The 27,938-nt window shown below is 37.5% G+C and overlaps 1 protein-coding gene across 1 annotated transcript; it reads right to left on the reverse strand.

Moving 5' to 3' along the window:
- Nucleotides 1-205: 205 nt before the first annotated feature.
- Nucleotides 206-17,546, reverse strand: LOC131543886 (obscurin-like). Its single transcript, XM_058781694.1, has 5 exons — nt 17,435-17,546; nt 14,855-15,055; nt 10,361-10,642; nt 4,544-4,819; nt 206-585 (listed from the first exon to the last, which is right to left on the reverse strand). The coding sequence occupies exons 1-5, from the start codon at nt 17,544-17,546 to the stop codon at nt 206-208; spliced, it is 1,251 nt and encodes a 416-aa protein (XP_058637677.1).
- Nucleotides 17,547-27,938: the final 10,392 nt, after the last annotated feature.

Below are 27,938 nucleotides of genomic sequence, written 5' to 3' on the forward strand. Positions count from 1 at the left end.
GGAATTTCACGCTTCTCCGATTTCCGCATCTGGAACTCGTTATGAGATCAAAGGTCACATATGGTTATCATTAATATTATTATGAGGTCACGAAAGGTCAAAGCAATAAATCTTTTTGTCATTCTGCACCGGCCATCACTACTATCGTCGATTGTGTTATTTTTGTTCGCTGTAACTTGATGTTTTATATGTTACGCTGAAAATTTCAGGAGTTTGTAGATTCAGCACAAATGTCTTGTCTGAATAAATTATCAAATATGTAATACAGAGAGTTTATGAGGACAATGAAATTCAACTCAACTTTCACAGAGAGAGAAACAGCTGAGCTTGATTGTGATGATTGTGGTCTTTCATCTCTCTGTCCTCTACACCAGTACTGACCCTGATCAGACTCAGTAGCTCCTCTGATAGTGAGAGTGTCTCTGTTTACAGTGTAACCATCAGACGTCTGTAACATTACACTGTCTTTAAACCACTCATATCTCCAGTCACTGTGATCAGACTCTATAACACAGGTCAGATTGACTGTCTCTCCAGTGAATACAGGACTGTCTGGTGTCACAGTCAGTGTAGATCTGGGTAAAGCTGTTAAAGATAAAAGCAGACAAAGATAAAGAGACTTGCAATGAAGTATTAACTCAACACAGTAATTTTGTATTATCCATCTTATTTTATATATAAAATGAATTTGTGCAGTGGCGTGCACAGACCTCTGGAGGGGCAAAATGGCGTTACGAGGGCACAATCGTGGGGAGGTTGGGGGGGTGTTGTATGGGTTTGGTCCCCCTCGGTTAGGGGTGGGTGATATGGCAAAAAATTGTTTTTAGAAATATCACAATTCACGATTTTATCATGATTCTTTTTCATGTTGGTTTTTCTATTTTGCAAGTTGTTTGAGCATTACAAACTAATTTCCCTATTATAAAGACAAAGCCTTTCAAGGTAACAAAATATAAAAAAGTATGGTGAATATTTAGGCCAAAGTGGGTGAAGATAAAAATCGTTGTCATTATTTTATCTTTGTTATTAAAAAATGAGAGCAAAGATACACATTAGAAATACACATAATATACAAATAAAATAAACCGTGTTTTATTTTCAGGTATAATAAGTGTATTTAGCAGGAGCAGTCAAGAAACTGAATGAACAAATATAAAAATAAAACACTATATAGATTGATTCCTATTAAAGCAACTGTATTAAAGTTTTTCAGTCAAGAGTAGTGAGTGATTTTTCTCTTTGTGTTTGGTGTTTTATTAAAATTAAAGAAATAATTCACCCCAAAATTAAAATAGGCTAGTGTTTTATTTTTATACCTTCATTTACTCACTCAAAATTTGTTTTAAACCTGAGTTTCTTTCTTCTGCTGAACATACATTATATTTTGAAGAAGGTGGAAAACCAAACAGTTGCTGGTCTACAGTGACTTCCATAGTATTTTTTTCGTACTGTTAAAGTCAATGAGGACCAGCAACTGTTTGGTTACCCACATTCTTCAAAATATCTTCTTTTGTGTTCAGCACAAGAAAGAAATTAATACAGGTTTGGGACAACATGTCAGTGAATAAATAATGACAGAAATGTATTTTTAGGTTGAACTATCCCTTTAATGACAGTCGGCCAATGTTTAGTTCTGTCCCTTTAAGACCTGCACGCATCTAATATACAGGCACACATCCGTTTCTCTCAGCTGTTTACTTTCATTTTAGACATAACCGAGTCTATACATAAACCTTGTGTGTTTTAGCACAAAACATAACTTAGTTCAGTAATCAGGCGCTGTTTGACGGGCTTTTTAATGCGTGGGCATTGGGTGTATTTGCTCAGAAAAGGCGCTCGTCAGAACAGCACACGAGAGAATCGTTTAACCAGTAAGTCTTTGAAGCAGATGCAGATAATGTACTTTTGTGATTGTGAATAAGTGCAATGTCCCGTGAGAGTAACTCTACGTTGAGTTAACACTGATGTTATGTGGCATTTTGTTTGAAAAAAATTTTTAGCGATTACCTACATCTGTCTTTCTTCAGGTCAAGACATTTGTGAAACAGTTTGCTACAAGTTCTTAGAAGATTAAAGCGATATTTCTTGAAGTATTCATGCAACATCAACCATTGATCTCTTTGAAATGAAACATTACAGGTGAAGCGTTGATCATCGATTGAGCTTTATAAAGTGGCTTTGAGACCTTGTTTCATTCATGAAAGAATCAGTGTTTTAAGCATATAATAATAATAATAATAATAATATAGCATTAAGCTTGATAGATCTTGATCCACTCAAAATCACTGCCAGTGAAGTTTCCTGATGCAAACAGGCACAAATGATATTGTCTCTGTTTGGCAGTACCTAGTCTCAGCCTCAGACGTCACGCACACGGACCATTGGCTAAACGTCTGATGCATACGGCGCACTTATCTGGAAACACTTCAGGAGTTTCGAAGTCCTCGTCGGATTGGTTGAATTATACAGGATTTCCGGAGACGTGTGTCACGTTCTTTAACGTTCCTCCTGGAAACAAAGATGCCGTGACACCAAACCCTCTCACGAAAGAAGAAAGCTGTCATGTTTATAACTGACGACGAGCGCTTGTCAGGATCAAATAAAATATGGATTTTCAAAAGTATGTGAAATATTTAAAGTTTGCGGCACAGAATCTTTCAAATACATCTGAGAGTTGTACAGTTATAGTTATAGTTATAGTTATTTTCTGTTATAGAGTGGTGGAACTATGATGTCACTTTGAAGGCGAAAACCCGGAAGCGAGTGCATTTTATCACTTCCGGTTCATCGTCACAGAGTCAATGGGTTTTTTGAATGGGATTTTGGTTAAATTCCTGAAATAAGGTCCGTGGTTCACACAAGCTGAAGATACTTTCACGTTTTATTCTACGACATAAAACACACCAGTTACACCCCTCTCGTGATTTTTTAAAAACTGTTATGTTTCTTAAAATAGACAGTTGCTAACAAGTTGCTAAATGGGACTACAGGCCTGTCGGAGATATTGAACATCATCACGCCGAACAGTTTATCAATTTACTGTATTTTCCAGTTGTAGTATAATTTGTAATACAATTAATTGTAGAATAACCAATGAATTGTTTCCTGCATTTTATATCATTGTTCGACAAAGTTTTTTTGCTTTGCCCTGAAATGCGACACGTCTTCGGATGGAAGAAGCTCGTTTTATCGCTCACTGATGCAGAGACTCTGGTTCGGACCGTAAGGTAAACTCATGTTATGATTATTCCATGTAAACACTACATTTACCGGCTTTACTTGGTGAAAGTGAAACTTTAATGATGCATAGTGCTTAAAGCCACGTTAAAATTAAATGTTTACGGCCACATGAAGCTGTTAGAAAGCATTGAGGATTTCCTAGAAGCAAGGATAAAATAATTTTTTTTTTGTGACTAACCACCCTAACAAAATGAGAGCTGAAATGAGGTACTTTGTTCACTAAAATAAGTTGAATCTTACCATATAAAAAAAAATAAGTTTGAAACAGTTGTCGGGAGCGCGGTGGTGGTGACGCTGAAGACGAGCGACCGTGGTGCTGTAGTTCGTTTATAGCCTAAGTTTAGTTTTTTCAGTTCTGGCGCTTTTATTTCGGCTTCAAAATTCATCAAAGTTATATTATTTTGTGAAGATTATCTTGATGGACAAAACGTGTAAGTTTGATGAACTATGATTGAACACAGCTTATTTTTGGCGATAATCCAAAAGCCTGTGGAAAAATCCCTTTGACTTTTTGTTGAGGAACCAGTTTCATGATAACCGCCGATCTGCCTACAGAGTGACGTCATAGTTCCCCCACTCTATTGTGGTGACATTTATTCACCCCGAAACATGACACTAAACGAAACGAACTGTGATTGGTTGTTTGACATGTCGGTCAAATGGCCTCATGGGCGGGCCTTGGCCAATAAAACCTGCCATCTATTCCAGACCTTCAGCCGTCAGTCTGGCTACGCGAGACAGTACCTACCCTGCACCTCGGAGTCTGATGAACTTGAGCAGCAAACTAACTGACTCTCAGCTGCATAATATCCTGACTTTGTCAGTAAGTCAGCTGAAGCCCAGTTTGGAAAACATTTGAAAAATAAGCACCAGCTTCATGTCTCTCATTAGAAGTCACTGACGTTACAAGCGTATGACTGTATGACTTTTATCTTGAATAGCTGTGTTAGGCAAACTTTCTTATGCTATTCATACACTTATACACTTTTAATTGAGATATACATTTAAAATAAATGTAAAATACATTGTGTTGTTAAATCAAACTGAAATTAGTAAAATTATTCAAATGAAAAATGACTAGTTGTGAACTCAAACTTTTAAATGCATGCATTTTCCCTCAAAATGACACAAAACCATTTTCTCTGCCACACACTCAGTCACAAACACAATCTGTCTAACTGGCTACACAAGTGCATTGTGAGTGATGTCTGCATATATGCTTTTATATTTATGCATATACAAACTACTTTCCCTTAAAATCTGTTGGAAACACTGTTTATGAGGACAATGATATTAATCTTACCCTTCACAGAGAGAGAAACAGTAGAGCTTGATTGTGATGAGACTGATCTTATCTGTCCTCTACACCAGTACTGACCCTGATCAGACTCAGTAGCTCCTCTGATAGTGAGAGTGTCTCTGTTTACAGTGTAACGATCAGACGTCTGTAACATTACACTGTCTTTATACCACTCATATCTCCAGTCACTGTGAGACTCTATAACACAGGTCAGATTGACTGTCTCTCCGGTGAATACAGGATAGTTTGGTGTCACAGTCAGTGTAGATGTGGGTGAATCTGTAAAGAAAGAAGACAGAGCTTTCAGTGAATTAGTCAGAAACATGATCTGATCTGAGCTCCTGTATTTTCATAACACTGATATGGAGATGAGAGTGATGGTCTATTTTTTGGGCTCCTGTCAACTAAATGGTTTCATAACAATTACTATACCTAAAGTTCTCGGAGGAAAGTTAATAACTTGTTAACGTGTTTCTCAGCTTTTTTGTTGTTGTTATTGATCGTGTGAATATTTATATAATATTTGGTTAGGAAATGAAATAATAAATAAATGAAACTTTTTTCAGTGTAAATGAAATGCTTCATCAATAGCTGCTAATGATTGATTGTATTACATTAACGGTTATATATTAACGGCTATTTACTAACTGTAACAAGGTAGTGTTCTAGCTCGCGCAGCCTGTCTGTGTGGGTAGGAACCAAACAGAAAAAACAAAAAAACTCATAAAAAGTCAGTATCACAAGTACTCAACATTAAGTGACTTACGTTTTAGACAAAATATTGTCAACGAAAGTATTTGATGAGTTAATTTGCAAAAACAGATAACTTTTATTTAACAGATAACTTTTTATTAATTTCCATAAATCCTGTTTTTATTATGTTTTTATTGTGTGAGTTAGCTTTATTTATTTTTTATTTTATTATTTAATCAAAACAACCCAACTGCAGTTTGATTGATATTACTTGGAATGCAGAATAATAAAAAAAACATGCTTTTATCGCAGTTATCTGTTTTAGCAGATGAACTCTTCATTTACAAACAAAGCCACAGCAGAGCAGCTTTTTTTTTTTTTTGTATAGACAATGAGTTGTGTGACTGTAATACACAGTTTGCACACTTTCCTGTACAATTAAAATGATAAATGAGGACTGACAAATTCAGATCTTGAATGAAATGTCAATAAATGTCTGCAAAGCACCCTTTTGAATGTAGACATATCATGTGTAAATAATGAGATAAATGTATGTTCTAATTTTTTATTAAAATAATGATCTTATATACACTTATGTCTATTCAAATTTATTTATTACTTCTTACTTTATATTATATTTTATATTTATATTTATATACTTTGTGTATTAAGCTAGACTTGTAAAAGATTTTACTATTTCTTTATTGTGGATACTTTTATATGTCAATTAATTATTCACCAAGACTTTAATGTCTTTACAGCTTGACCCATCAATAAAGGAACAGTTGACAGAAGATGAGAAGTACCCAAATGAAATGAGTGATCAAGAAGACTGCATGGATCTGACCAGGAAGCAAGGCCACTTCAAAAACGGTCCAGGAATGCTCAAACTGACACTTACAAAAGAAAAAAGTGCTTTTCCAACAACAAAAGCACAACCAAAGAAACAGAGACAATCTGAAGACATAGAAATTCAGAAACTTACAGTGTTGAAAGAGATGTCAGCATTCGTTCAAAATGCCAGTTCAAAGCAGTCTGCTGCTGCTGCTAATTCAGAAGCCACGTTTGGGCACCAGGTGGCAATAGAAATGAGCAACATTAAAGATAACACCTTACGAATTAGTGTAAAAAGAAAAATAATGAATATAATTTATGAGGCACAAGAATCAGAGCAGTTTGGCGCAACCCCAAATTATCCACAAAACCCACCCTTCATTGCTCACCTCATTCTTCATCTCACTCACTTCCACCACCGCATGCACATAATTACAAGACACAATGTGACCATCCTCAAACACATGGGTTTCCTAAGATGGTCCATGATGTTGAGGACTAAAGACTTAACTTAATTTATGCTATGCATTCTGCTTGTTATGAATATGCTTTAAATGTACTATATTTTGTTTTTATGAGCTCATATTTGCTTACATCAGGGCTGCCCAACTAGGGGTGCCCCTGGTTTACATATTTCCTTAGTTCAGTAACATTTTTATTGTATGTATTTTCATAATTCATTTGTAAGTTGTAGAAGATTGCAGAGAATAATTAATTGGGTTAAAAGAGGTGATAGAAAAGTATATTTATTTCTGTTTATTCATCAAATAAAATAAACAGGGCAATGTGCAATCCTGGTGTAATCACTGTCAATCACTGTACATTGTATTGTAAGTTTAATAGTTACAATTAAAAAACTATCTTTAGTACAGCATATTATATTACTACAATAGTTTGGTAGACTGATTTGCACTCAATTAAACAAATGTGTCTTGCCAAGGAACAAGGCCTGCAGGAGAAACAAAGTACTCTAAGTGCGTCTCTCTGTTGCCGCACTTGAAGGCTGAAGTTTCTAGCTTTTCCTCCTTGCCAAGACTGCAGTGCTGGTTCCTCTTTCCTCCACTGTCCCTCCATAAGTCTGTGGTCTTCATCCTCTCTGTCAGCCAGTCCAGGGGGTGTGTATGCATCAGAGCGCCGTTCACTGAGGAAGTTATGGAGGCAGACTGCTGCTAATGTGATTTTCCCCACATTGTCTGGGTGAAGAGGGATAGTGGTGCGAAATAGCCTCCACCTATTGGCCAGAATGCCAAAGACATTTTCAACAACACGATGTGCACGTGATAGTCTCTAATTAAAGATCCTCTCCTGATGATCCATGTGCCTGTGAGAGTAGGGCTTCATTAGGTCTGCACGTAAAGGATATGCATCATCTCCTAAAAACATGAATGGTATAACGGCTTCTGAGTTTGGCAGTGGAGGTGGGATGTTGAGGAGTCCCTGGTCAAGTGCTTGTCTGAAATCAGAGTGGGCAAAAAGTCCTGCATCTGCTATCCTGCCCTGAGCACCAACACTCACATACAGAGACTTATAGTTGGCATCCACCACTGCCATCATCAAAATTGAGAATCTTCCTTTGTAATTGTGAAATGTACTTCCACTGTGTGCTGGTGGCTGAATAAAGATGTGTTTCCCATCAAGGGCACCCAAGCAGTGCGGAAACTGCCATCTTTGCTGGAACGAAGCAGCAATTGTTTGCCATTCCTCCTCAGTTTTTGGTGTCTGCAAGTAATAAAAAAAGAAGACAAAGAAAGTATACATGCTTTCTAAATTTATTTCACTGACTACCTAACACCAAAGTATTTCATTGGGAAACAACCAAGCATAAACTGACAAAAATCTATAATGTCACATAAAGCAAGGCCACCCAACGACTCTCCACCACATCACTTCAACGTTTAGACGACAGACTGAGGCATCCGTGACAGCAGATACAGAGAAACAGAAGAGAGAGAAACACACTTCCTCACAGCATCTCACGCAAGAGCACAGGCATTTCATCAGTGCTGGACGAAGTACACAAATCAAGTACTTGAGTAAACGTACAGATACATATAAGAATATATTACTCCAGTAAAAGTAAAAGTACTGATAGATTTATTTTGCAATTTTATATAGACTACTTAATTTAATTTTATATTAGCACATATTTTTATAATCCTACTGCTCAAAATACCTGGGATTAGGAAAATATAATCACATTTTCATAATGATTTTTTTGTCTGTGGTGTTAAAACACCTCTGGCCAAAGGCCCCCAGAGGGCATCACTTCCCACTTTGATAATTACTGTAGTTACCATCTTCTGAACATCACATCCTTTCTTTTACCCTCAGATGTAATCTATCTAGGTGGTTGAATAAAAATATTTTATATCTTTATATCTAAAACTTTATATCTAAAAATTTCCTCAACTTAGCACCAGCAAGCTTGTTAGCTAGACAGTTAGCATCAGCTAACAATATTCACTTATTTTCAGTATGGTTATGAATAAACATTGAGTGTTGGCTAGTTGATCTAAAAAATATAAAAATGTAGCTGTTGATGAACATTAAAAACAGACGTCATATAGGGCTAAATGCGTAGCATTTTAATAAAACTTAATAAAAAATGAACGTGCATGTATTATTTTATTTAATCTGTGTTATTTTAATGTTTCGTTTTTTGACCTAAAACACTGACATTGTTCTGTCTGCATTCAAGCATTTCAGTGGGCTTAAATAGATCACCCTTTACAGCAGATTTAGTTCACAAACAACTGACAGTTTTGACCTAAATATGATTTTCAGTTACAATAATTAATCCTAAAATTCAACATTAGTAACTTTACTCTTCTCAGCATCAGATGCGCGCGCTCACAAGATGAGTTCAGTTCACTGAAGACTCGCTCTAAACGGATCATTTGAATCAGTGAGTTGTATTTAAGTATTGAAAATTGTATGCATTGAAAAATGTATTTAAGTACAGTAACAAAGTAAAGAACACGAACGCCATGGATCCCCTTTGTGAACCCAGCCGGCATAGCAAACACAACTTATCAGTCTCTCTCACAATTCATTATCAAACAACAAAGCGACCCCCCCCCCCCCATTTTAAAAGTATCCAAAAATTGTTACCAATAGAGTTCAATGGAACTAACAACCATAGTTGGCTATCTTTAAAGAGCAACTTTTAATAGCTTATAGTGAATTTGACTGACACATTAAAAAACTCTTTGGAGTAGATGATGAGTCCGGAGGTCTTTCTGTGTGAGTTTGCTGTTCTCCGTGTGTTGGTTTCTCTCACAGTCTAATACAGCACAGGTGAATTAGAGACACTAAATCATCCGTATGTGTGAGAGTGTGATCGTGTGTCTGTTATCTTGTGAGTTTCCCAGCCTTCAGCCTCAGACTCCAGCATCCTGTGACTCTACGAGCGGTTTGAAGAATGGATGAAATCAGGATGAAGTTTGTTCCTCTGTTACGGCAAACTGGCTGTGGTCTTCAGTAGATGTAACTGAGACACACACACACACACACACACACACACACGCACACACACACAAAACATTTACTTTCACAATTCGATTTGACATGTTCTGTTTTGCTTCCACTGCAGTTGCTGCTTATGACTGACCTCCATCTGTTGTAAATATTGATTTATAACATATAAAAAGACAGAGTAAAGGTCTGTCTGTCAGTGAATGTGAATGGTTTGAGAAAAGACACTCAGAGGAGAGACGGATCAGACAGATCAGACAGTTGTACCTCTCGCTCTGCAGCATTTGAACAGCAGCACGACTGTCGACAGCAGATACGGACAAGCTGCCAGAAGAAAACTGAGGATGTTGAAGACAGAAATCTGACCTGAACGTGACAGAAAAACAGAGAAACAAGCACTTATTCATAGCTTTCAGTCACATGACCGGCTCGAAGACTTGGAGGGCAAAACATCCAGAACTGCAGCACAAGCCTGTCAATTTTTCATCTGTCTCCCAGCCGCAAATATTTAATCAGCTCTCAAAAGAATAAAACAAAGGTATGTGAACAAAATGCAAGTTTTTAATATCTGCATTTTACTACATTACTACTTAATGCAATCTGCGTAAAAATAACTGTCGGTCAGTGGAGCGAAGCTTCGTTTTGCCTCCAGGTGGGCGTTCCTATCAGGGTGTGATGTCATGTGAAAACTATCAATTGAGCAGCGTTGCAGATCTCCTGAAGGCTTTCAAAAAGTTTCTCAGGGAACCTCAAGTTTTATGAGTATATTGTCTGGTTATTTTAAACAACAGGCAAGTATTTATCACAGTATTTACTCACCATTAACAGACAGATTAATTCGGTTACTGTCCTGTGATGATTGTGGTCTTTCATCTCTCTGTCCTCTACACCAGTACTGACCCTGATCAGACTCAGTAGCTCCTCTGATAGTGAGAGTGTCTCTGTTTACAGTGTAACCATCAGACGTCTGTAACATTACACTGTCTTTATACCACTCATATCTCCAGTTACTGTGATCAGACTCTATAACACAGGTCAGATTGACTGTCTCTCCAGTGAATATAGTCTTTGGTGTCACAGTCAGTGTAGATCTGGGTGAATCTGTAAATAAAAACAGATAAATACCAGATATGAAATATGACTACAATGAAGTGTTATTTTAATCTTGAATGAATGAATGATGCATTTATATAGTGCTTTATTGTGTATTGCTGTACACACAAAGCGCTTTACAATAATGTGGGGGGGTCTCTCCTCAACCACCACCAGTGTGCAGCATCCACTTGGATGATGCGACGGCAGCCACAGGACAACGGCGCCAGTGCGCTCACCACACACCAGCTACAGGTGGAGAGGAGAGAGAGATAGAGCCAATCAAGTGGATGGGGATTATTGGGAGGCCATGATAGACAGGGGGCATTAGGACCCACACAGGGTGAGCACCCCCTGCTGGTCTCACTACCACCTCTTCCAAAGTGATTTACATAGCATAGTAAACAACAACAGCAGATAGGTTGGTGCAAGATTATGAAGTGCTTTAAAAACCGATGTTAAAATGTTGTATTCCACTCTAAGTTTAGCAGGTAGCCACTGTAATGTGGTCAGAATGGGATTCAGTCAATAGCCTGGCCGCTGCATTTTGAACCAATTGCAGTCGCTCCATGGAGGACCGATTTATCCCATAACACAGCGAACTGCAAAAGTCTAATCTAGATGGAAAAAAGGCATGAATTACTTTTACAAAAGTCTGTATTGAAAGGAGAGTTTTAACGTTGAAGATGAAAAAAGCATGACCTAACCACACTGTTTATCTGTTTATCAAACTTTAGACTGGAATCAAATAAAACACCCAGGTTCCTTACACAAGATTATAAGAATTAAAAGACAGAGCAACACTAGGTCAAAACAAAATCACCTCAGTTTTACCTTCATTAAGTGTCAAGAAATTTCTCATAAGCCATAATTTAAGTTCCTGAATACATGCACACAACTTTGCTAATGCATTTTTATCACCAGAGTTAAAAGAAAGACAGAACTGTGTATCATCGGCCTATAAGTGAAAAGAAATACCATATTTCTTGAAAATATGCAGTTATAAATGACCTGCAGTTATAAATAATGCCATTTGGGTTCCAGGGAATAAAGTCATGCAGGTTCGTAAAAATGTAAGTGAGTATATGATGATGTTTCTTTGTTCTAACTTACTCTAATTATTACCTTAACCTTATGAAGTTACTTTTTTTCAGGCACAGATAGGACAAAAAGTGCCATCATCAGAGTGACATTCACTGTTGAGATGAAGCTTTTAAACAGTGTACACTGCCATCATACTGTGCTTCTATCAATCTAATTCAGTGCTGAACGCTGTTTTACACACAAAGTTTGGTTATTTACAAAACTGACGACTGCATTCTGAACTGAATTTAGCCACAGTTTGTACTTGGTCTTTGTGTTTATCATCTGAGATTGAGGGGTTTGGTTCATCTGCAGCACACAACTGCACCACCTTCACTGTGTCTGCAGTTTATAGAATGAAACTCTGCACAGAATCTCATCCTACGACATCTGAAGAGAACTGTGAACAGAATACAGATTCTCCATAGACTGACTACATTTGCTAAAATGTGCAATTTATAATAATCAACCACAACCACAGAGACCTTTCTTCAAAGTTTACCCACACTTCCAGTTTGAATGAAGTCTACAAAATAACCATTTTTTGTTGTTGAGCTGAAATCTGGTTGCCGTGTCTGTTCATGTAGTGAGTTTATGAGGACAATGTTATGCCATGGTCTGTCTGAATACTCGATTCTGATTGACTGGCAGGTGTTGATTAAATTCGTTGAACTGCACAGGTAGTTCCTGGTCAGTTTAATCACGTTATAGACCTTTTTCAGAACGCAGAAGTCTCCCCCGATTAGAACGATGCTTTACATTTCCGGTTTCTAGTCACATTTACATACTTTCAGAGCCGATAATATAATCTGAAACCTATTAAAGTCATTTAAAAAAATCATGTGGCGCCATTCATCACTTTACAGTGTCGCAATGACTGTCTTTTTGCAGTAAAGGACCTGTCATAGTTCAATGAGTGGGAAGATGACATGAAGCGACGCGAGGTTAAGCTGCATTGAAAACAGATGAGTGAACATACAGCTCCCGATCGGTGTGAAGTTCACGGGATTTTGTACACAGAATGATAAGAGCAAACATTATTTTAACATATATTATTATTTCACACTCAGTATTTTAACTTGAGCGCTGCAAGCCATATATACAGTGCCTGACAAGACAGATTTTCTGATACGCAAAACAAGTGCTTTAAAGGAATAATTCCGTAGCTTACTGCCGTTACTGTGGCAGCCAACAACAGCACAGCAACCCTCCGTACATTTTTATATGTAGTTATACTGAAAAAGTTTCAGTTCAGTCTATCTTTTTTTTACCCCGTTTTAATGGATTTCTATGGAGACCGGAACACGAGAGCACCCAAACGGAAGTAAGAATCCATGGCGCCGCTCATCGGTTATTCAGGAAAAAGGTCTATATTAACGCGCTTCCTATAAACATTGGTAACCATAGTAACATACAGTTACAGTTGAATAGCAATACAGACGAAAATAACTCATTTTTATCGTTCCGGTCAAATATAGAGAATGAGGATTATGTCACAAGCTGTGTCCCAAATGACACACTATACACTATGCACTTATACACTATGTACTTATACACTCAACCATGTAGTATATGAATTATATAAGGTTATTTTGTCATTAATAATAGGAGTCTGATAGCCCCACCACCTTCGGGACGTAATTAAAGCTGCGACAGCTGAGTGCATGAAGTGTTCAACATTCCACACTTCATTTTTTCGGTTATTTAAGTGCACCATCCGGGTATTTAAAGTGCACTTTTTCTTTTTGGAATTTTCAGTGTGAAGGCACTACTCGCACTATTTATACTACAAAACGTCATAAATAGTGCATAAGTACGCAATTTGGGACGCAGCTACAGTCTTTTCACTCCGCGTTGCATTTCGGGAAGGCGCCACCATATTAGCAGGATAAGCTGTCCGTTCCCATGGTTACTTCTCATTCTCTATCCACCTTTTTCTTGACGTAAAAATGGGCGTGGCCATTTGTAAATTTTATGGGTCTTCCGGTCTCATCCGCGTCCAGCTATTTTTAGCTGTACAAAAGTTGGTTTTGCTGCTTTATATTGAAAATTAGTGTGTCTTATCATATTATTTTAATGTATTATCTTAATTATGAATACACTGGTTTGTAGTGCAAACAGTTTTACCGTTTACTATACTTTGTTATTCTTCTCATTATTTACCTATAGTGCTAATGAACTGGAAGTCTCACCCATAGGCTTACTTCCGCGTTGAAGAAAAAGGTGGATACGGATAACTGCTTATCTTTTGTTATGTTTTTGCCTTTAAGTTAAACAATAATTCATTCTTTATTGTATTGTTTGCAGGGAAGAGAAGCTCATTTGTCGCATTGCATGATAATTAGATTAATGTACACTGTCTTGGTACATCCGCTTTAAGCATTTTAGAAATTCCCTTGTTCAAGTTACGCTAATTCACAAGCCTAGTGAGAGTCATGCTCGCAAAGAAGGTATAACGTTAATTATTAAACCAACAAAATTAAATCTTTCAAAAACACACAGAAATGTGATTCTTTTATTGAGTAAAAGGCAGTCGGTTTAATCAGTGACATTAACAGATTCACTATTCGGCGTCTTCTCCGCGACCTGCATCCTTTGGTGTTTTTACACATAGAAAAAGACGAAAAACATACTACATTATCCAGTTTTCTCTCAGAACGATAATCTGAGTTACTATTGAAATTCTCGATGCAGCATGAATGACATACAATGGTGACATTTTTCACAATCATGACACAAAAAAATCAAACGCTGCCCTAAGCTCAATGGCGGAAAGGCAGCGCTATCCTGCAAATATGGCGGATAAACAAAGCAGTTTCCCAGAACTCAACGCGGCGTTACATCACATTCTCATTCTCTATTGCAGAGCAAATACAGTATTATTAACATCTTTAATATGTAAATGCTGGCAAATGACCATGGCATAAACGGGATAATCAATGGCTAGCTGTGCATTAAACTCTGCTGCACGTGGGGTGGTTCTTCTCCTCCACGTCGTGCATTCAAATCGTTTAATGCACAGCTAGCCGTTGATTATCCCTTACATATTCAACTCACCTTTAAGAGAGAGAGAAACAGCAGAGCTTGATTGTGATGATTGTGGTCTTTCATTTCTCTGTCCCCTACACCAGTACTGACCCTGATCAGACTCAGTAGCTCCTCTGAAAGTGAGTGTCTCTCTGTTTACAGTGTAACGATCAGACGTCTGTAACATTACACTGTCTTTAAACCACTCATATCTCCAGTTACTGTGATCAGACTCTATAACACACGTCAGATTGACTGTCTCTCCAGTGAATATAGTCTTTGGTGTCACAGTCAGTGTAGATCTGGGAGAATCTGTAAATAAAACAGATAAATACCAGATATGAAATATGACTACAATGAAGTGTTATTTTAATCTTGAATGAATGAATGATGCATTTATATAGCGCTTTATTGTGTATTGCTGTACACCCAAAGCGCTTTACAATAATGTGGGGGGGTCTCTCCTCAACCACCGGTGTGCAGCATCCACTTGGATGATGCGACGGCAGCCACAGGACAACGGCACCAGTGCGCTCACCACACACCAGCTACAGGTAACGATCAGACTGTCAGAGCTGGGACTCGAACTTGGGTCTCTGGTGCAATAGTCTTAACTTCCACCACTGAGCCACAGAAAGGAGTTGAACCGAATAGTCAGACGCGTTCTTAACTCAGAAGAGTTTATTAACAAAAATAGCAAAAAGGGTACAAAAATCCTTTTCTTAATGAAAGCCACAAAACAGAAAATCTTCAATCCAAAAGGAGAAAAATAATCTCCAAAACAAAAACTCAGGAAAAACAATCCAAAAAACTTTTTTAAAAGTTTAGAACTTAGAACTAGAGCAGACTTACGGAAGCAACTGGCTAGGAAGAACAATAACCAAGCAAAGAAACAAAGGAAGTGATCAGCTTAAATACACAGCCCACAACAAGGCACATGTGAAAACAATGACACTGATTACAAGAGGCACAACTATGACATGAGTACAATGAGGACCTCTAGTGGCCAAGATATAACATTACAAAGCAAAAACTCTGACACAGACGACTGTAATATTACACTGTCTTTATACCACTCATATCTCAGAACTTGCAGTATAGTCACTGCTTGACAGCAGTGTTTCAACACAGACCCGCCCTTGCTCGTGAGCGAGCTGTCAATCATAGTCCGCGCGTCATTGTTGATATACGCTGGAGCTGTCTATTAGCAGAATGGCGTCTAAGCGATTGTGGTGTTCTGTTCTCGGGTGCAATAATGAACACAGCAGTCATTTTGATGTTCCTAAGTCCGAACCGCTGAAGACACAGTGGCTGAGTTTTGCTTTTGAAGGGAATATTCCCCACGAGCAACGTCAATGTTTTCATGTTTGCGCGAATCATTTTTCACCAGACTGCTTTATAAATGAAGGTCAGTATAAAGCTGGTTTTGCTAAGAAGCTGCTCCTGAAAATAGAATCGGTACCAACTATTCGTGTTCCTGCTGAACCTCCAGAAGAAGTGAGTGTAACGTTTAATTAACCTTTATATTAATCTTTGCAAATCGCTAGCACGCTTCATGATGTATGTGGCTAATGTTTACATTCAGGGTACATGCATGTTTTCTATTTACGACGTTCTCAATATGAAAAATTCCTGCCGTGACCTCATATCAGTGTTTCCACCCTGAGAGTTGTACCTAACACTGCATAGATAACGTTACGCATCACTGACAAGCCTACATTTACCGAATTTATTTTTCATGACCATTAGCTGTAACATCAATCTGTCAATGAACTAACGTATCAGTAAACACATAGCGTTCGTATCTCACTACTCTACCTGACAGTACACACAAAAATAGATAAAAGTGACATTACGTTAACCAACCATTCAGAAACGTCCCGTTCGAGCCTTAATTGTCGAACTTCTTCGGGGCCGTCATCCTGTTCCGGGTCCGACTCCGGTTCGAATTGATAAGGTTGCACAGTATCCTCAGAGACTCCGCTGCCATACTTCAAAATATACCCTCAACTGTTGTCAAGGCAACACTCCACGTGTGTTAGGTCAAAACCGCCCCACAGAACAGAGGGCGGGCGAGCAAAGCTCATTAGCATTTAAAAACACACGCACTAAAACTGTGTGCTGAAAACAGAGCTGTTTTTGAGCAGGTAAAATGAGTGTTTTCTTACAATACTAATGAGAATTTTTAATTAAAGTATATTACAAACTTTCAATTTAGACCCTAAAGAATCATATTAGCTTGTACAAAAATGGCATTATATGACCCCTTTAAAGGTTCTTCATGAAACCATCAAAGCCAATAAGAAGCTTTATTTTTAAGAGTGTATTATAGGGGAAGTTCACACAGAAATATTATGATGTTCAGGTCTGTGCTCAGATTGTGCTCAGGCTAGTTGGTCAAGAAAAATGGCGGCAGTCAGCGGGACAGGTGTGTCAGGAGCTTTCCTGGCACTTTTAGTTTTTGGAATTATTTTAAACCTCACAGAATTGGGACAGAGTGTAAACACACAGCAAGTTTCCCATAATATATCAGTGTATCGAGAAACAATGTCAGTAAAGCATTTCGGATATGGAAAGCACATTTTAATGCAGACGTTTGTAAACACTGCGGTCGGCCGGGATCAACACAAGCGAAATAATGCAGTCCGGGGCAAACACCAAAGTGACAGTGGGATTATCATCATACTCTACCTGTTGCTGTCCGGAGATGTGCACCCGTGCCCAGGTCCGATTTTCCGGGACGACAGCTGTAAGGCACCAGCGAGCGCACTAGTCGCCATTGAGGGCTGGGGCTCATTCGCATCGACCGCCGGTGGATCTATCAATGACGGGAGCGAAGATCTCGGACGGCGGGCTGAGACGCCGGGCTTGGTGAGTGCCGAGGGCCTTGATTGGCCATCTTTCAGCGCGTGGACCGACGGCGGCGGGGTTGTCGCCGCTGAGGAGCAAACAACTACAATTTCCTTGCCCTGCGTTTCTGACCCTACTCGATCATATCGTGTGGATGTTAAGGTAACTGGTCATTGCGCTCAAGGTAAGCGTGAAAATCTGCGCGATATAACCCACAGTCGTTTCAAAAACATTATAAACTCTGCTTTGAAAAACACCGCAAATTGAACTTTTTTAAAACTGTTAATCACTCTCGACTGATCTGGGATCAACAACTCAAACCAAGGGGTCTATTTGGAGGGCATATGAACATTCGTAGCCTCAGCCCAAAGTCTGAAGAAGTACATCATCTTCTTATTAATTCCAACTTAGATTTTTTAGGTCTGACAGAATCTTGGTTACATAAAACTCTCCATCTGCTGTATTACATGTACCAGGGTATAATATTTTAGACGGGATAGATGTGAGGGAAGAGGGGGAGGGGTAATGATTTACATAAAAGATCACATTAACTGTCAGCAGATATGTTGGCCTTTTGACCATGATTTGGAGTGTATTGGGGTGAATATACTGCTCTCACCTGAAATGTCTTTTGTGTTAATTGTTGTATATCGTCCACCCTCCTCTAATAAAATAATTCTATATCACTTTTAAAAAGCTACTTCAAGCATGTGATTTTAAAATTGAGGTAATACTGCTTGGTGATCTTAACTGTAACTGGCTTAATAAGACTAATAGGAAATCCCTTAAACAGATTACAGATAGTCTGGATTTTACTCAATTGTTGGAAGGTCCTACTAGAATAACCACATCGTCTCAGACACAGATATATTTAATATTCAGTAACAAGCCTGAAAGAATTGTAAAAACATTTAATTTTATTACTGGACTGTCTGATCATAATCTGACTCTACTGTCGAGAAAACTTACAAAAAAGCGATTTCATCATTCTAATAAACCCGTGGAGCAACTTAGGATTCCTAAGAATGAAATGGATAATTTTCAAAAGGCAGTACAGCAGACTAATTGGATAGATACATTTACTGGGAATAACATAGAAGAAGTTAGCAGAATGTTTTCTACCAAGTTACAAAACCTAGTTAAGGAGTTTACTAGAAAGGTAAAAGGAAAGAAAAAAGTAAATGCACTCCCCTGGCTCAATACTGAAATATTTAATTTGATGAAAGAAAGAGACTCTGTTTTAAAAAGATCATTAAAACAAAATTAAATAGTGATAGGCATAGGTTCACTTCATTACGTAACCAAGTGATTAAAGAGATAAGAAAGGCCAAAGCCAATTTTTTTATGACAATTATTAATGAGGGAAAAGGTAACACAAAATTGATCTGGGAACAGATTAAGAATGTGATGGGAATCAGCCATAAGATTAGAAACCAGTTAGAATTGAACCTGAATGGTAAACTAATTCAAGACCCAGCTCAAATAGCTGTAGCTTTTAATGAATACTTTATTAATTCTGTGAATGAAATCGCACATAATTTTTCCCTAATAACTGGAAATGTTGTCACAATAGATGAAAGCATGCCTTCTTTTAGCATTCAACCTATCTGTGAAGTAAAAACTCAGGCAATTATTAATTCTCTTAAAATCTCATCAACAAAAGATATTTATGGAATGGACTCGAAAATGCTTAAATGCCTGAAAGAACATCTATCTTACCCTATCACACAAATTTTTAATCAGTCAGTACTAGAGGGGATATTTCCAACCACCTGGAAGACTGCAATTGTAACTCCCATATTTAAGTCAAAGGACCCACGGAACATATCTAACTATCGCCCAATTAGTATTCTTCCAGTAGTCTCTAAGGTTGCTGAAAAATGTGTGTCAGAGCAGTTTGTCTCTTTTCTTAATAATAGTCCCTTCACACTTCATCCGATGCAGTTTGGCTTCCAGGCCCATCACTCCGCAGAAACGGCTAACTGTTACTTTTTAGAGACTGTTAGAGCAATGGTGGACAAGGGAGGTGTTGTTGGCGCTGTGTTTTTAGACCTCCATAAAGCATTTGACACAGTCAACCATCAGGTCCTTATTGCCAAACTCTCTACTTTTAATCTTTCCCCCTCTGCAATTAAATGGTTTGAGTCATATTTAACTGGTAGAACTCAATTTGTTTCTGTGAACACCCATCGTTCACTAGCTCTTAATTTATGCACAGGGGTGCCACAAGGATCAATACTTGGCCCGCTTTTGTTTAGTCTATATATTAATGACTTGCCATCAGTTTGCCCTGATATTAATACAATAATGTATGCGGACGATACTGTAATTTATGTGCATGCCAAGACAAAAAATCTGGCTGCCATAAAATTGACCAAAGCCATGGACCAGATTACCAATTGGCTAAATCGTTCATGTCTTCAATGAAATGTAGACAAAACTGTGGGAATGTTTTTACAAAAGACAATGTAATAGTGTGTCAAACATATCAATTTTGGGTCAAAACATTACTATTGTGCCACAATTTAAATATCTGGGCGTTATTATTGATTCTAATTTCTTTTTAAAACACATATTAAGAAAGTCTGCAATAGGGTCAAGTTTAGTTTAGCTAATTTTAGATATATTAGAAGTGCCCTTACATTTCATGCTGCTAAATTATTTATGGATGCAATGATTATGTCACATCTAACATATGGTCTGACAAGCTGGGGACAAACTAACAGCTCATCACTTAAGCCACTAGCAACTATTTATAAAAACTCTTAAAATTTTGGACCAGAAGCCTAATAGTTTACACCATTGTATAATCCTTAAAAAATATAAACTGCTGAGCTGGGAAAATGTAATCAAATATAAAAATATTTGTCTGGTTTACAAAATTTTACATAATACCGCTCCGCCTCCTTTCAATTCATTCATAATCCAACGTAATAACAGCAGTCATAATACCAGAAGTACCACACGTGGCGACCTAGTAATCCCACTCAGAAAAAGTACATTTGGTCAATTATCATTTTCATTTACTGCAATACATAACTGGAATTCATTGCCCATTACAATTAAAAACATACATATGTATTCGACTTTTATTGTACACCTTAAAAATTGGCTAATCGACAATTACACCTGCACACATTAATATGCTAGATGTGATGTGTGCACTAGATGTGACATGATCATGCTTCTGCTACTTGATCTCTGCTGACTGTTTCAATGCTATGTCCTATATGTGTTTTAATGTGGCCTTTGCATGATTATTTTGTGTGTCAATTTTTTCTAGTTTATTGCTTGACCTGCTTTTATGTCTTTGCAAGTTGTGTTTGCTTGTCTGTTTCAATTTTGTACCACTTTGTTTGTTTGTCTAAGATTTTGCTTAAGTTTTGTTTTAATTGTAATGTATTTATTGATGTATGCCAATTAACAACTGGCTGGGGACTACAGCTGGAAATTAGCCGTAGAGGCTAAAGCTGCTCTTTTCATTAAAAGAGGTTGTCCACATTACTATAAACCAATAAAGTAAAGTAAAGTAAAGATCAGACTGAAACCTTTAGCTGTTGTGTCGTGTCTCTAGCTTTTATCAGCATTATAAAAGCTATAATACAGATATATATAGTGCCATGGGTGTTGTGTTTTTAAGATGACACTTTTTTTCAAATTTAAAATACATTTTGAGATTCCAGTAACCAGTTTTATTGTTGCATCTGTTGTGAACACAAGAACAGGTCCTGTGTGAACAGCTCCTTAACAAGTTAAAAGACAATTAAACAATCAAACCCTCAAATTGTCAGGGTTCTGTCACTTCGGTCTAGTTTATTTGTGGTTTTGTGACAGAGCTCTGACACTCCCTTCTTGTCTTGTTTTCTGGTGAGCGTGTGGCTTCGAGTGTGCTCGAGCCGCGCGCTCTCTTGTCTACGTGCTCTGTTTCATGTTGGGGCGTGGTGTTCGGATCCCGGCATGCTGGCTTGTTCAGGCTCTGTTCTGGTTTTCATGTCGGGATTCGGACACTCACGTTCCAGGTCTGTCTTGTTGTGAGCGTGCGGTCTCGAGTTCGCACGGGACGTGCGCTCCTCTGTCTGTATGCGTTGTGTTTTGTCCGGCACGCGGTTCGGGTTCGGCCGCGTGCTTTCTCTTGTCTTGTTCTGTTTGGCACGCAGCTTGTGTTTTTCATTGGCTGCGTGTTGTCATGTCTTGTGTGAACACGCGGCTTATGAGTATTCTCATTAGCTGCGTGTTCGTGTCTTGTTTAGCACATGGCTGATGATTGTTATTGCTAGCCATGTGCTTGTGTTTTTGTTTTGTGTGAGCACATGGCTTTTGTCCTAGTTTTCTGTCTGCCATGTGCTCTCATGTCAATTTGTCTTGACCCCACCCACCTTGTTTCCTGATTATTGGTTAATTTTCCCCACCTGTGTGTTATCTCTTCACCCTCCTCATTTGCTCCCTTTATAATCTCCTTGTGTTTGCAGTCCCGTGCGAGTTCCTTGAATGTCAAATTTGGTGTCCTGTCCTGTCCTGTCCTGTCCTGTCCGGTCCGGTCCGGTCCGGTCCGGTCCGTTTTCCCCTACGGGGTAGTTTTTGTTTGTTTTTATTTATATTTTTTGCTAATAAAGCCCTTTTCCTCCTGCATTTGAGTCCTCGCTCTCATCACTTCACCCGCACTTGACACAAATGAAGTGTAAATTATTAACATCCGAAAACGAGAATGTCTTTTGATTGGATGTGTGATCATGAATGTAGTACAGAAGGACAATGATATTCAACTCACCTTTCACAGAGAGATAAACAGTAGAGCTTGATTGTGATGATTTTGGTCTTTCATCTCTCTGTCCTCTACACCAGTACTGACCCTGATCAGACTCAGTACCTCCTCTGATAGTGAGAGTGTCTCTGTTTACAGTGTAACGATCAGACGTCTGTAACTTTACACTGTCTTTATACCACTCATATCTCCAGTCATCTGTCCAGCCATCTCTCCTGTCATTTGTCAGTCCATTTCTCCATCTCCAGTTACTGTGAGACTCTATAACACACTTCAGATTGACTGTCTCTCCAGTGAATACAGGACTGTCTGGTGTCACAGTCAGTGTAGATCTGGGTGAATCTGTGAAGAAAGAAGACGGAGGTCTATCAGTGAACTAGTCAGAAACATGATCTGATCTGAGCTCCTGTATTTGTGTAACACTGATGTTAAAGAGGAGAGATTTTGAGAGGAAAGTGAGTCTCTGAACAATCACTGCAGGTTTAATGTGATTCAACATCAGATCATCTGAAACAATTATCAGACGTACAGTGAACAAGTGTGTTATTTTTAATGTTTTATATGTTACACTGAGAACTTCAGGAGTTTGTACATTCAGTGTAAATGTCTTGTCTGAATAAATGATCAAATAGTACAGAGAGTTTAGGAGGACAATGACATTCAACTCACCCTTCACAGAGAGATAAACAGCAGATCTTGATCGTGATGATTTTGGTCTTTTATCTCTCTGTCCTCTACACCAGTACCGACCCTGATCAGACTCAGTAGCTCCTCTGATAGTGAGAGTGTCTCTGTTTACAGTGTAACAATCAGACGTCTGTAACATTACACTGTCTTTATACCACACATATCTCCAGTCACTGTGATCAGACTCTATAACACAGGTCAGATTGACTGTCTCTCCAGTGAATACAGGTCTGTCTGGTGTCACAGTCAGTGTAGATCTGGGTGAATCTGTAAAGAAAGACAAAAGCATAGTGACTAAAACACCTCTTTCCTTGAAATTTTGTAAATGTTTCACAGAACTGAACAATTGATCCACACATACATCCAGTGAAACGACAGACTTCTCTTTGGTGACGTATGCTGGATTTCTTCAGTTTATTTCATTTAGTTCACTTTAACCAGGAGCTGCAGCTCTGCAGAGTTTAGCTTCATCCTTAATTAAACACAACTGATTCTGCTAATCGTAACGAATCTCTGCTCTAGACCTTGAGTCGAAGATCCAAACACAGCTTTATTAAGGGGTAATCCACAATCGTAATAGACAAAGGGTCAACCACAGGACAAACAATAGAAACAACAGGTAAAACGCAGGCAAATCCAGGAAACCAGGCAGAAGATTAAAACCATGACATGAAAACCAGAGCGAGTGATCAGAAATGTCGACACTTAGTAGCTCTACAAATAAAAAAAATAAAAAATAAAAAAACTGGATTGATATCTGGTTGTATGTTAGTGTGAAAAAAAAAAAAGTCACACTCGTGATGTTTGGGGTCTCTGGAGAAATGAATGGGGAAATGATAAAATCGATACCTTTTACTTTTTAATTTGTCAAATAAAATCAATAAATCCACCACAATGCAGACCACAAAATACATGAAAATGAAGTGGCAACCCTTCCACATGTTCACAATGCAGAACGATTACGCTCGCACACACACACACACACACACACACATACACAAAAATCACCCATAGAGATCAATTGAAGACAATAAATATGTTGACTTTTTGTCACTCATAAACTCAAAACCCACTCATAAGAAATAAAAAATTGACATGACATGAGTGGCTCTCTCTTACATAATTTGTCAAATAAAAATAAGCTACAAAGAACACACAGAAATGATGGAAGGACACCGCAGCACATCCACGATGGATAATAAATGCAAACACACACACACACACACATATAACACCACATGGGGGTTTGACTGTATTTATGTCATAACTGCCAAAAAAGCTATTTCAGTACAATAAAATGCTAAACTTTGACAAAGAATAATTTTATATTATTACAATAATGATTTTGTAGTCTCTTAACATTAATCTAATAAAATAAAAAAAACTTGTGAGATCTATACCTCTGTGGAAATGGCAGTATGAGCCATTGAGTAATGCTCTAGAGGATCTAGGAATGTGGGCCTTTTATAAAGTGAATTTTACATTAAAAAATATATATATTTTAAAATGTATTTATATAAATGTAAAAAATATTATAAATCCTCCAAAATCTCCACAAATGTGGAGTAAAAACATTAATAAACTGAGTAATAATACATTTGAAAAATAAATAAATATATAAATAAAAATTATTCTGTTGCAAAATTACATTTTGTTGCCTGGGGACAAAAAAGACCCCAAACAGTATGAGTGTAATTCCCAAACGAAAAGTGCAGAAGGGTTAAATAACTTTTACAGCTACTTAGGGAAACTGATAAAAAACAAATGTTTTGTGAATACGGCCCGGGGTTACGCAGAGTGAGTTCACCAGATAATGAGCAACAGGCGATCAGGCCAGATTCTGGGTAATGAGTAATACAGTCCATGATAAGAAAACAAAGACAGAAGGAGAGCCCTCTTGTGGCTATCATACACACTCCGTCTGGCAGGTGTGACACTAATCAAGTCCTTCAGGCTTATTTGAGAACTACAGTAACAGAGTTTTAAACCGGTAACTTTGGCTTAAACTGCCTCTTTCTTCCAATCGACTGCAAGCTCACATTCATATCTGCGTCTGTTGTTGAGTGCAGTGATCACATCTCAGGATCCACTCAACAAACACTGACACGTGATGGACAGAAACAAGCCCTGCCTTCATTTTTATTTTTTTGACAATCATTAAGACGACAGAAGATATGATCTGATGCTACTTCTGTTTCCTTCTGACTTTAACATGTGGATGTGAGTCCTGAGAGTTTTAAGAGACTTTAGTTAAAAAAATGCAGTTTTCATTCTCATAAATAACTGAACTCTATGTAAGTGTTACTAGATTCCTAAAACAGTGTCAAAATAAGGATTTACATCCTTTAAACATCTTATGCATTTGAACAGAACAGTGACTAGAACATGTGATAACAGCATTAATAACAGCAATCATAAGCTGCAATGCTTCAAGAGATGGACAACTCTAGAACATCATAATCAAGGTGAGACACTGCAGGTCAATAGGGTAAAAAAATAAATAAAAAAATAACTAATAGTTAACGCCTTACTTACCCAGCTGATTGATTACAATGATAATTGCAAACATTTTTTGTATTACAAGTTTTCTAAAATGTTTGGTTTAAATATGCAAATGAATCATTATTTAATGAAATATGTGCTAATTTGCATAAATTTCTAGTACAAGAATCTAAACACTGGATGATGTCAGTTTCAAAATTCTTGTTTAATTAAAAAAAAATTTTTTTTTTTGACATATTAGAGTCAAAAATCTTTACAGAATATCATTTTGTCCCTCCATAATTCAGAAAATACTTAGAACAGACAGAAAACACTATATTTTCACAATTTTGGGGGGAATAAAATGTTGTATATAATCAAGCAAATTATAGATGAACAAATCCCTCTGTAAAAACCTTCAGGATATCGACAGGAATAACAAGGTGAAGTTTGGTGTAAGTGCTGCTGAAGTGGAGATTTATGGCTCAGTGAAGGAGAAAAAACTCATTTTGAGAAAACGGCCTTTAAAAATATGTATTGTATTTGAAATCTATTGACACAAATAGATAAAGCGCTATAAAAGAAACACTTAATGTCTTTAGGATGTTTTCTTTCCACTAGTCTGAAAAAAACACATATGAAAACCCCAAAATCTCAAACTTGACAGGTGCATGAAAAAACCCAGTGTTTTTGCCGGCAGTGTCTCCCCTTAAAACAACTAAACTGAAAGAAAGAAAGAAAGAAAGAAAGAAAGAAAGAAAGAAAGAAAGAAAGAAAGAAAGAAAGAGAAAGAAAAATTTTCGGTTTATTATTTTTCTCAGATGAATGTTTTCAATGGTGATTGAAATTTCATTGCAATATTCATAATGTATTTATTTATACTGGACAATTTATAACATATACATAATATGCTGTTATTTCAGTGTTGCTGTTGATGTAATTATTAGCAAATTAAATTAAATCAGTCAGAGCTACAATGCTAAACTTATGCACCCTGGAGCAACAAATAATTATTTAAATGAGCATTGAACAGATGTGAATATGAACACTCACCTGATACAGTCAGTGTAACAGCAGCACTGATGTCTGATCTCTGTGAGTCTGATCTCTCTCCTCTACAGCTGTATTCACCGCTTTTAGACACAGAAGCTGTGAAACTGAACTCTGCTGCTGTTGGATATGGATAGAAAGTGTTTCCATCTTTAAACCAGCTGTGGTGTCTCCACTGAATGTCTCCTGCTCGCTGTATGTCACATGTGAGAGTGACTGTCTCTCCTCTGAACACACGCTGATCTGGAGTCACCTTCACTTCAGGTTTTGGTCTCTCTGTATTAATACACATATGAGTAAATATTGATCACCTACAGTATCATTGTATCAATCACTGTTATGAACTCAAAACCTTGTGAGGAAAACACTGCATTGTGGGCAAATTAACATCAAAGAACTACAAAACAATTCACATTTGTTAATAGTACAGCAGTACAGCACAGTACCTTGAGTGAGTGAAGCGTGGATGAAGGACATCAGCACTAAAAGCAGAAGAAATATAATAATGAAACATCCATTCATTCAACACAATGCAGATCACTGAAACATATCTATTTTAGTTTATTTTACATAAACTGAAAGTGTTTTTCTATGTTTTTATAAGCAACATCAGCATCACACAGAATGAAGTCACAAGACTCATGAACTGAAACGAGAGTCGATTCTCTGATGGATTCACTGCTGCTCAGAGAAGATTCACAACAAACAACACATGACCATATTCTCATCAACCAATGTGACGCCAGTTTTGCTGTCTTTGTATTTTTGCTTTTCTGTTTGTATAACTACACATGTCCCAAATTAATGGCTTGCTTCACCTGTTTATTTGCCCATTTTTCGTACAACATGAAAGATGCTATTGAAATATATTAAATGTAGAATCTTGCATTTTTCATGCCAGTAACTATAGCCTGATTCAGACGGTAATTGTTTCTCATACACTGTAAAAAGGTTGCTGTAAATTTGACAGTATTATCACTGTAATTGCATTTACAGTATAATAATGGCTTGACTGTATTTTCATTTACAGTATTGTTACCGTATTTTCATTTACAGTATTTTTACCATATTTTCATTTACAGTATAAGTGCTGTAGTGTTTATTTTCATGTAGTTTAAACATTTTTTACCTGTAAAAAACAATCAAATTGTGGTACAGCACTGTAATCCATTATTTTTACCACCCCAACTCCATAAAAATCACAATGAGCATTAGCTCTGATAATATTCTTTTTAATTGTTGAACATTTTCTTTTTAAAAATACAAATTACAAGTCTTGATCTCTAGGATGAACTAGCTGAAAAAAAGGGCATCACAACAGTCCCCTGGGCACTTTGTATCATGGCAAAACTTACACATACTGAA

The sequence above is a fragment of the Onychostoma macrolepis genome, chromosome 07 (genome assembly GCF_012432095.1).
Source record: "Onychostoma macrolepis isolate SWU-2019 chromosome 07, ASM1243209v1, whole genome shotgun sequence".
Classification (NCBI taxonomy): Eukaryota; Metazoa; Chordata; class Actinopteri; order Cypriniformes; family Cyprinidae; genus Onychostoma; species Onychostoma macrolepis.

Coding starts and splice junctions, on each gene's coding strand:
- LOC131543886 (XM_058781694.1), bottom strand. CDS start 17,546: ATGCGAATGAGCCCCAGCCCTCAATGGCGACTAGTGCGCTCGCTGGTG. Junction 15,056..17,434: donor ACATCTCCGGACAGCAACAG/GTAGAGTATGAT, acceptor TTTTATTTACAG/ATTCTCCCAGATCTACACTG. Junction 586..4,543: donor TGTTTCTCTCTCTGTGAAGG/GTAAGATTAATA, acceptor TATCTTTAACAG/CTTTACCCAGATCTACACTG.